The following is an 11,322-nucleotide window of genomic DNA, read 5'->3' as shown; positions in this document are numbered from 1 at the left end:
AATCGAGACGCTCACAATGTCATCAGCAACCGACATTGGGCCTGACATGATGATAATGTCCATCGGGCGACGGTGAGAGCAGGCAACATAGGCTCCGGTCAAACCATCTAAGGGACTGGTGAAACGCACCCTAGGCGCGGTCACCGACCCAACGACCAGAGTCCTAGTCCGAATGGCCTGGGACCATGGGCCTTTAGCCGGCACATCTAGAGAGCGCCATTCCCACAACACTTCTAACCACCGACCAACATCTCCAAATATACTGGGGAGATGAATCCCGGTATATGGCTCGAAGACTTCTGACTCGCCTGATGAGCCAGAGGAGTGGATGATGATCACTTCACCATTCAATACCTCCCCATTTGTGTGGGGGAATATGTTCGAGCGTGGCTCGAATTCCTCTCGCACGACAGCATCTGCGACTGGGTGGACCTCAAAAGGGTCTTCGTTGGGAACCTCTAGGGGACGTATGTCCGCCCTGGGAACTTCTAGGACCTCAAGAATTGCCAGCAGGAGCCCAATGAGTCCCTACGAGATTACATCCATAGGTTCTCGAAGCGGTGCAACTCCCTTCCTAATGTCGTCGACGCAGATGTCATCAGCGTATTCCTCTCCGGGGCAACCTACAAGTCCCTAATCCACAAGCTTGGCTGCCTAAAGCCCCGTACCACCAGTGACCTGCTCGATGTTGTCATGAACCACGCCTCTGACGAGGAGGCGATCAGAGCAGTATTCAACGGAGGCCGAGACAAGGGCAAGGCCAAGCGTGAGGACCAAGACAAGGGCCCTCCACATAGAGGGGCAAGAAGAACAAGAAGGATCGATGCTGACCAGCCAACACCATGTTGGTCACCGCAACTGATCATGCGAGCAAGCAGCCCTAGTAGGGCCTGTCTGACCACTTCGACAAGCTCATAGATAGCACATGCACCAAACATGCCTACCCCTTCAAGCACCTCTACAAGAACTGTGAGCTCCTTAGGCACTTCCTACGATAGGCCAGCGAGCCAAAGGAAGGAAAGGGCAAGGAGGTAGCAGCCAAGAAAGGGGGCGTGGCGGGCAAGGATGGGGATAGCTTTCCTGATCCCGAGGAATGCATCTTGATCTTCGGGGGGTTCGATGCCGTCTACTCCAAGCGCCAACACAAAGTGCACCATAGAGAGGCATGCATCGCCCAAATGGCCGTCCCCACCTTCCTCCGCTAGTCAGATTCACCGATCACTTTTGATCGGAGGGACCATCCGTCCCACATCGCCAAACCGAGGCGCTACCCGCTCATCATCGATCCCATCGTCCGCAAGAAGCACCTCACCAAGGTACTGATGGATGGAGGCAGCGGACTCAATATCCTCTACGTCAACACCCTTGACGCCATGCGTATCCCTCGGTCGGAGCTCCACCAAGTGAGCTCTCCCTTCCATAGCGTGATCCCAGGGACGCAGGCATACCCTCTTAGGTAGATCGACCTGCCCGTCACATTTGGCGATCGAGCCAACTTCCGCTCGGAGGTGCTTACCTTCAAGGTGGTGGACTTCCTGGGGTCTTACCACGCCATCTTAGGGTGGCCATGCTACGCCAAGTTCATGGCGGTCCCCAACTACACCTACCTAAAGTTTAAGATGTCAGGACCGAATGACATCATCACTGTGGGTAGCACCTTCTCGCACGCCTTCATGTGTGTCCGTGAGCATTTCGAGCTTGCCACTGATGTCATCAACTTATCCGAGCTCCCATGGCTCAGGGAGTCATCGACCCCAGTAGTTCCAGACTACAACAAACCAACCTTGATGGCCTTTCGCCCACTCGAGGAAACTAAGGCGGTGGGGATTGACCCCACTAACCCAACCAAGACGGTGCGGATCGGGACCGAGCTCTTGAACAAATAGGAATGTGAGCTCGTCGACTTACTACGCGCCAATCTTGATGTCTTCGCATGGAAACCATCTAACATGCCAGGCATACCATGGGAGATCGCTGTGCACGCACTACGCCTCATCTCGAGCTCAAAGCCCACCAAGCAACGCCTACACCGCTTTCATTAGAGAGGTATTCCACTCCGACTAGCTTGTCAATCCTGTTCTTGTTAAAAAGAAGACCAAAAATGGAGAATGTGCGTCGATTATACTGGCCTCAACAAGGCGTGTCCAAAGGATCACTTTTCTTTACTACGCATAGACCAGATAGTCGACTCCACCTCAGGATGCGAGATCCTCTCCTTTCTAGATGCCTACTTAGGCTATCACCAGATTGCGATAAAAGAGTTCGATCAACTCACAACCTTGTTCATCACCTCGTATGGTTCGTACTGCTACGTAACCATGCCTTTTCACCTGAAGAACGCTGGCGCCACCTATCAACGGTGCATGCAGCAATGCTTCACCAACCAAATCGACTCGCTCGACAAATCTAATTAGGTCGACCAGCCAAAACCAACCATCGTCGTCTATGTTGATGACATAGTGGTCAAAACGGTTCAAGCTTGCGACCTGATCACGAACTTGGCCACGACATTCATGAACCTCCGAAGGTTCAACATCAAATTGAATTCTAAAAAATGTGTTTTTGGAGTTCTAAAGGGGAAGCTGCTTGGATACATCGTGTCCGAACACGGTATCGAGGCCAACCCCAAAAAATCATGGCCATCTCCAACATGGGCCCTATACGCAACGTCAAAGGCATACAAAGGCTCACTGGCTGTCTAGCCACCCTGAGTCGGTTCATCTCCTGGCTCGACGAGCGAGGGATGCCTCTCTAAGAGCTACTCAAAAGGATAGACGCGTTTGTCTGGACTGAGGAAGCATAGCAGGCTTTAGAGAGCCTCAAAGCGTCACTGACGTCGGCCCCAAACCTCGTCGCTCCCGAACAGGGAGAACCCCTCCTCCTCTACGTCGCGGCAAGCAACCACATGGTAAGCGCCGCCCTAGTCGTCGAAAGGGAGGAGACAGGACACCACCTTAAGGTCCAACAATCCGTATACTTTGTCAGAGAGGTACTCACCGACCCCAAGGTGCAAAAACTCCTATACGCCGTGCTAATGGCGACCTAGAAGCTCCTGCACTACTTCACCGATCATGAAGTCACGGTCGTCACTTCATACCGGCTTGGAGACATCGTCCGCAACCACGACACTATGGGACGGATCTCTAAGTAGGCACTCGAACTCATGGGCTCTCGTGGATTTTATCGCCGAATGGACGGAGGTCTAGCTACCGACCTCCGACGTCATCCATGAGTACTGGACGATGTACTTCGATGGGTCTGTAATGGCGCCTGGCTTTAGGGCCTGATAGCATTGAAAGCAAAGGGTCCAGCATGCTTGGGCAAGGGTTGTGGTGGTGGAGTTTGACATTCATGGGCAAAGTGACCTTCTTGTCCACACTCAAAACACCTCTTTGGCTTTGGCTTTGGCTTTGACCTGTGTTGTTGTTGTTGAGCTTGAGCCTTCTTCTCTTGGTTTGCCAAGTACCCAATGCCACTTCTATCCATTTTTATAACGGTGTTCATTAGTAACTCACTTTGAAGATGTTTGCCTCTTGTAAACTTGCTCAATCCAATCTTGAGATGTTCTTTTTCCAACTTGAGCTTCTTGTTCTCTTCTTTGAGCGCATCATCAATTTTCTCTTTCTTGAGTCTCTTGTTCTCTTCTTTGAGCTTCTCATTCTCAAGAATCAAATCACCATCATGATTAAGAGTTTCTAACACTATAGTGTTGGTGGTTTTGAGCTCTTCAAGATCTTTCTTAAGCTTTTCATTATCATGCTTGAGCTTGACATACTCATCATAGTTGTCGGTTTCAACCACTTGCTTGCCTTTGCCACTAGATCCTTGCTCAATGCTCTCAACAATCAAATCATCATATGATGTAGCTATATCAATCTTAACAACATCGTTAGTAGCATCATGTGGCTCATTGGATAAAAATTCTTGAGCGATAACAAGATTATCATGATTGATCTTGAGTGTTGTATATTCTTCTTTTAGCATTTTGTAGCTAGTGATGAGCTCTTTATGCATCCCCTTAAGTTTATCATGTTTATCTTTAAGCTCTTTCTTAGAAGATTTGAGCTCCTTGAGTTTGAATGACATAGCATCATTTGCTTCTCTAAGCTCAACACTAGCATTTTCCGCTATATCACATTTAGCTAAAAGAGAATCATTCTTAGCTTTTAGCTTGTCATTCTTAGCTATAGTCTTTCTAATGATCTTAGTGTATTGGTTTAGCAATTTGATAAGATCATCATATGAAGGTGATTCAAATTCATCATCATCACTATCACTATCACTATCATCATTGTTAGCATGATCATCACCACTACTATCATCATCATTTGATACCTTTCGTTCACTCTTGGCCATAAGGTATAGGAGTGTAGAGGATGATGGTGGTGGTATTGGTGAAGATAATGAAGAGTCAATCATAATGACGGCCACCTTCTCGTTGTCACTATCATCATCGGATGAGCAACTAGATAAATCAATGTCCGTGAGCCATTCACTGACTATGTATGCTTTGCCATTTTTCTTCTTCTTGTGGAAGTCCTTCTTCTTGCCATCCTTCTTCTTGTATGGCTTGTTTTTGTTCTTCTTATCTTCATCTTCATCACTTGAGTCATCTTTCTTGTCCTTGTAATTCTTCTTGTACTTATCTTTTTTGGGCTTGGTGCATTGATAAGCTAGATGACCAAGTTCTCCACAATTGTAGCAATCCATCTCGAAGATTGGCTTCCTTCTAGTGCTAGTGAAGAACTTCTTTTTCTTGCTATCAAACTTGATGTCATTCTTGTTGAGCTTCTTTAGCATCTTGGCATTTTTTCTCACCGTAAGAGCAAGACTTGCATCATCAACTTCATCATCACTTAAGCTCTCATACTCAATTCTTGCTTTGCCCTTCTCTTGGCTAGCCTTAAATGCTAAGTCTTTGTCTTTCTTCTTGGTAGATGATGAGCCATCTCGTGGTGTGATGTGCATGTACATCTCATGAGCATTGATCTTTCCCAAGATTTGAATCGGTGTAGCGGTGGAAAGATCACCTTGATGAAGCACGATCATAATATGCCCATATTTATCAATGGGGAGGACACTCAAGATTTTTCTTACTACATCGGATGGTTGTATTTGAGTGAGTCCAAGCCTATTGACTTCCTATATAAGAACATTCAAGCGTGAGTATATTTCATTAGCACTCTCTTTAGGAAGCATCTCAAAAGAATTAAGCTTTTTCATTACAAGATGATAGCGTTCCTCACGCTCGCTCTTAGTTCTCTCATGGAGCACACAAATATTCGACCATAGTGCATGGGCGTCCTTGTGGTTCCTCACTCGATTAAACACATCTTTACAAAGGCCTCTAAAGATGATGTTTCTAGCCTTTGCATTCTATTTTTCGTAGTTTACTTCATCGCCTTGAATGTGCGTGGGATCCCGAGGTTTTGGGAATCCTTGTGAGGCGGCTCTAAGTATTCCAACATCTAGAGCTTCTAAATATGCCTTCATGTGAATTTTTCAATAAGAAAAATCATCTTCCTCAAAGATAGGAGAAAGACAATCCCCGTGAGACATCTTTCTCTAGGCGGTTAAGCCTAAATACGTGAGCACGAGGCTCTGATACCAATTGAAAGGATCAAGATGCCCAAGAGGAGGGTGAATTGGGCTAATTCTAAAATTCTTTACAATAATTAAACTCTACACTTAGCTCACTTCACCCCGTGTGCCTATAAAGTGTTTCTAATATTCTACCGCATAAAAGTTTTGCACCTCAAGTTCTAATTCTACTCTAACATGGCAATTCTATGAATATAAAGAAAAAGAATTGAATTGCTCAAAGTAAATGCTCAAAGTAAAGAGAGAAGGAGGAATACGACGATGTTTTGTCGAGGTATCGGAGAGTCGCCACTCCCCACTAGTCCTCATTGGAGCACCCGCGCAAGGGTGTAGCTCCCCCTTGATCCGTGCAAGGATCAAGTGCTCTCTACGGATTGATTTTTTGACACTCCGTTGCGGTGAATCACCCACAACCGCTCACAACTTGAGTTTGGCCATCCACAAGCTCCGTTGGATGATCACCAAGCTCCCAATCACCACCAAGCCGTCTAGGTAATGACGATCACCAAGAGTAATAAGCATGAACTCTCACTTGACCACGACAAGCCTAATGATAAGGGTGGATGCACACTTTGCTACTCTTGCTTTCACTAATAAGGTCTGTCTCTTGGATTCTCAAATCTCAATCATCTCACTAGGATCTTACTCTCCTTGGCACTCTCAAGGGTGTTTCTCAGCTGTTGAAATGAGCAAAGGTGATTCCTTGAGTGAATAGAGAAAGTATTTATAACCACTCATTCAAAACGAACCGTTATGTGCCTCTGCGGGGTGACCGGACGCACCGGTCAGTTCTTCCCGCCACCGAGCAGTTAAGTTGTGACCGGACTTTGATCAGCGTCCGGTCAAGACGCGTCCTGTCACGAAAACTGTCCTATGAAACCTTACTGATGTTGACAGGACTTTCGCACCCAGCGTCCGGTCACTTTGCTGCTCAGCGTCCGGTCAGTAGCTGGAACCTGACCAAGCGTCCGATCTGACCGGACGCGTCCGATCAGGATTCTCTCTGTCTGGAACCTTACTGGAGTTGACCGGACTCTAGCACCCAGCGTCCAGTCACATTTTTCTCAGCGTTCAGTCGCAACCAGACGACTTCATGTTAGTCATAGTAATATTTTGTTATCATTAATCACCGAAACACAGATAGATAGGTCTAGATGTTTTCAACCACAACCCAGATGACGAGGCTCCCCACGATGCCGCCACTCCTGGCCCCGATCCACGACGCGAACAGCAGAATCACCAGCTTGTTGTATTGCGCCGAGAAGTTGGTCTCACTTTGCCTGCATGACACCGTGGGGGCTGTGGAAGCTGTTGATGAGGTGCGCCATGGCCGAGCCGCTCGGGAACGTCAGCCTGTGGCGAATGATCATGGTGTGTTCACCGGTGGGATCGGATGACGGAGGGACGTGATGTCAGGACGCGATGATCTCGTTGTCTGATGGTTGGTGGTCGGTCAGAGCCTACGTACCTTCCTCATGGGCACGATGACGAGGAGGCCGACGAAACTGACGAGGAAAAAGAAGGTCATCGTCCGGCCGAGCGTCGGCTCGCTGATGTTCGCGGTGCTCGTCTTCTCCGCCGTCTCCCGGTCCATCCCAAGAAGATACGACCCAAACCCGCCTGATTACACGCAGCGCATCGATGATGTCACGCATGCGCCAGCGACCGGGCAACGATGGCAATGTCGTTGCCGTGTATACACAGGAGCGACTACGAGAGGAGATCACGAACGGGCAGCAAGATCGCGCGTACCTTTGTACGTCATGCTGGCGCAGGCGACGACGCAAGTCTGGACGACGGCGTTCTCCTAGCGGGTGAAGGGGCGGTGCGGCACGCCCATCTAGCCGAGCAGGCCCGTCCACGCCTTGAGGAGGAAGAACCCCAACAGGGCCGCCGAGATGTTGAGCGATGGGATGATCCACGAAGTGAACACCAGGTTCATCATGACGCCGCTGAACGACACGCTGTGGTTGGAGTCGCCGAGGCATTCGCTGAGGATCTGGGATGACTACGAGATGAGGCATCCGACGTGAACACCAGGTCTGGACAACGGCGTTCGCTGAGGTCCAGCACGTCGCGGTGGTTGGAGTCGCCGAAGCACGAGGCACAGTAGGCACGCAGCGAGGTGCGGAACGCTTCGTCCTTTACGAACCTCAGAGGCCCCGCGGCCACGGAGCGAGGTGCGGAACGCCTCGTCCTTGACGAACCTCAGAGGTTCCGTGGCCATGGAGACGAGCGCGGGCTCGTCGAGCGAGCTGCGTTGGGGATTGGATGAAGGGTGGGGTAGGAGTGACATTTCACACGCGTTGCTGACTTGATCCACGCTATCGTGAGGGGTTGGCGTGCCACGCGAGCTAAGTGGTGTTTTTTTATTTGTTTTTCTTTTTGCTAATAAAAATGTATTGACAACGACCGTTATAATGGTAAAATATTAAATCTCCTCCCCCGAGAGGGAGTCCAACGTCGCCGCCGCCACGCACGGTGTGCCTACCCCATATCTCCAGTCCGACCTTGTCCAGGGAATTCGTCACGATCCAAGGAAGGAAGCAAGAGACACGAATTCGTCACGATCAAAGGAAGGAAGCAAGAGACACGCATTGACGCAAAGGAAATATGAACGCTTGATTGAGCCGGTGATAGCCGCATGGCAGGATGACAAACCGCAGATACGATGAACACTTGCGATTGAGAACGGAGCCACAGAACAACAGCACAGAGCTAAAGTCGTGATAATCGCAAAAAAAAAAGAGAGTTAAAGTCGTGATCACGAGATTAAACTTCATTTTTATCCAGCCCCCGAATGAACAAAGGGATCACTGCACTACGCTACACAAGCATGTAAACGATTTTTGGTTATACCACCTCCCAAACTCCTGAATGAACATGTAAGCCATCAGCTCATACTGCCCTACTGAAATGGAGCAGCATGACCAGCAGCTCGCCGTCGTCAGTACTCAGTACAGCCCCAGCATCGTCCGCGCGAACGACTGCCGTCCGCCTTTTACCGGGAGGACGGCGGCGGTCCGGCGGCCGCTGGCGCTCCGTATCGGCGTGAGGTAAAACCGCAGCATGCCGTTGTCGGCGGCGTTGCCCGGCGAGTGCCGCGCGCTGCGGTTCCGCTCCAGCGCCGCCGCGCAGTACTCCTCGCGCCTCCGCTTCACGTGGCCGTGCGCGGCGGCGTCCAACACGTAGCTGCGCCTCGAGCTGCCCAGCCCGCCGCCGCCGCCGCTGTTGCTGCTGAACGAGCTCCGCGCGCTCGCGTTGCTGTTGCACCGCTGCATCATCCGGCCGTTGTACCCGCGGACGCGCAGCTCCGGCCACGGTTCCGAGAACGCGCGGTCCGCACCGCCGTCGGACGCGCCGTTCCTCCGGCCCGCGGCGCGGCGGTGGATCAGGCCCCAGAGGCTCCACGCCTTGCGCCACCGCTGCGGCTTCTTCGCGGGGCCGTGGAACGCAGCGTCCAGGCTCGCGGAGAAGTCCTCGACGAGCGAGGTGGTGCTGAAGCGGTGGTCGAACAGGTCTTCCGCGTGGTGGGAGTGGTAGAACTCCGAGCTGCCCATTAGAGGGGATTCCTTGCCATTGACAATGGCGGCGGCCGGTGCAATCACTGGAACAGGCACTGGCACTGGCACTGGCACTGGCTTTGGGTCGGTGACTTCGAAGGACCTGCGCACAGAGCTGGACCTATCCAGGCTCCGGCGCCTCCGGCTTGACGTGTCCATGTAGTAGTCTCGCGTCTGGGCCGTGCACCCAGGGACGTTCGCGTCGGCGTCGGGCCCCGGCTGGGAGTCGTCCTCCACAGGGATTTGGCCGTCGGAGCGCTCCACGATGCCGGCGGGGGAGTCCTCCAGAGCCGAGAGGATGGGAGGTAGGCGGGAGAGAGGCGGCGGCGCGCGACCGAGGCCAACCCCGGTGCCGGCGCCGAACAGATAGCCGTCCCACGACGCACGGGGCTCGTCCCAGGAGAAGCCCATGTCGTCGACGGACATGCGGCCGGCGTCCAGGGAGAATCTTGGATCGGTGTCGCACGAGCGCCGGCCGCCGGCGAACTCGGAGCCGGCTTCACCACGGCGGAAGCGGCTACGCCTGAGGAGGAACGATGGCTTGGAGGGCTTCTCCGGTGGGGGCATTGCCGCCGCCGCCGCCTTGCTGCCCGCGGCCTCCTGCTTCTTGAGCTTCTGCTTGCGCCTCCACTTCTGCCACTTCTTGCTGAACACCGACGCGGCAAGCCAGAAGCTCCCGGCGATCTCCTTGAGGTCCTTGGGCGGCACCTTCTTGCTGGGTTGCTGCGACTGCGAGGACTCGAGATCTATGTGATCCTTCATGGCCCTAACATCCCGCGCTGCCGCATTCACCTCCGTGTCCATCTCCCCAGAGGTGTCGTCCACCACCAAGACGGGCTCCATCACCGGAACAATCTCGTCGGAATCCTCCTCCGCCACAGCAATCTCCTCCTCCAAGAACATCTCAGGGACGCACGCCGGCGGAGGGAGCGGCGGCGGCGGGGGCGGAAGGACCTCGGCGGCGAGCGCGGCCGCGGCGGCGGAGGACGAGGCCGGGAAGGCACCGAAGGCGGTGCCGTCGCGAACCCGCTCGCGGTCGTCCTGGTGGAAGAGCGCCCAGAGCGTGCTCCGCCCGCGCACGTCGCACGACCGCCGCTGCGGCTCGTACGCCCCGCCGGCGCCCGCGAGGACGGCGGCGGCCAGCGCGTCGCCCCCGCGCCCGCAGGAGAAGGACTTGCAGCGGCGGAGGTCCGGCATCGCTGCGGCGGCGGCGGCGGCGAACAACGGGCGGGAGAAGAGCGAGCGGATGGCGGAGGTGGACTTGCGGCCCGGCGCGGCGCCGGCCGCGGCGGCGTTGGCCTCGAGCCCGGCCAGGCGCTCGCGGAGGCAGGCGGCGCAGAAGCCCGTGAAGGTCTCCCCCGGGTGGAGGTCGCAGGTCGTCGACACCGAGCGCCGCGGCGGCGGCACCGGCGGCTCCATCTGCAGCGTCATCGCGTCGTCGCACGCACGCACGCGCGTGTTGTTACCCTGGACACCCCTGGCTGGCTTAGCCGCGGCGCGCCCTCACATTGCTTGCTTGGACACGCACGGCGGTGGCACACTCGGGGCCGTGGCAGCTGTGAAGGGCTGGCGCGACGGATTCCAGGGAATGGTTTTGAGGATGCAGCGTGGGGCGCAGAGAGAGAAGAGGAGGAGAAAGCTACTCTCTCTCTTCTCACTTCTTCTTCCACACCACCACACCGTTTCTTTTTGCTTTGGTTCCTCCTCTGGCCTTCTCGGGGTTCGGGGCTGCTGGCTCGCTTTTACTCTCTCCGTCGAACTTTCTCAACTGTAACCAGGATTATAGAAAAATTTATTTAATATTTATATCTCTAAATATATTTTTTAAATATACTAATTATATACCTTAAATATTAATATTTTATTAAATATATTAGGTCAAAATTAAAAATTGTTGATTTTTAGGAGTGAGAATAACTCTTTTTTAATATAGGAGTACTCCTTTCTCAAGGGAGGGGATCCAAGCTCACGCTCTCAAACCTCACTCCGTACTACTGTAGCTCCAGCTCTGTGCTGTGCTGTGCGTGTCGACCGCCGCTGTGATCTGATCTCGCCAAGATTGGCCTTTCGGAGTTGCTTGATCCGAAGCTGATCACAGTCCCAAAGCATATTCTGCGTGCGAGCATCAATGTGACCATATCACGGGTCGAGCAGGGAA

General features: G+C 52.9%; 2 protein-coding genes across 2 annotated transcripts; both read right to left on the bottom strand.

The window, feature by feature from the left end:
* Positions 1–3,202: 3,202 nt before the first annotated feature.
* LOC136510990 (nucleolar protein 58-like) lies at positions 3,203–4,974 on the bottom strand. The gene is made up of 2 exons (XM_066505246.1): positions 4,336–4,974; positions 3,203–3,283 (listed from the first exon to the last, which is right to left on the bottom strand). The coding sequence occupies exons 1-2, from the start codon at positions 4,972–4,974 to the stop codon at positions 3,203–3,205; spliced, it is 720 nt and encodes a 239-aa protein (XP_066361343.1).
* Positions 4,975–8,347: 3,373 nt separating this feature from the next.
* Positions 8,348–10,850, bottom strand: LOC136513777 (protein OCTOPUS-like). Its single transcript, XM_066507744.1, has one exon. The coding sequence runs from the start codon at positions 10,593–10,595 to the stop codon at positions 8,556–8,558; it is 2,040 nt and encodes a 679-aa protein (XP_066363841.1). The 5' UTR covers positions 10,596–10,850; the 3' UTR covers positions 8,348–8,555.
* Positions 10,851–11,322: the final 472 nt, after the last annotated feature.

This window comes from Miscanthus floridulus, chromosome 16 (assembly GCF_019320115.1).
Source record: "Miscanthus floridulus cultivar M001 chromosome 16, ASM1932011v1, whole genome shotgun sequence".
In the NCBI taxonomy this organism is placed as follows: domain Eukaryota; kingdom Viridiplantae; phylum Streptophyta; class Magnoliopsida; order Poales; family Poaceae; genus Miscanthus; species Miscanthus floridulus.
Note: the sequence above shows the minus strand (reverse complement) of the source record. Positions and strands in the feature narration are given on the sequence as shown.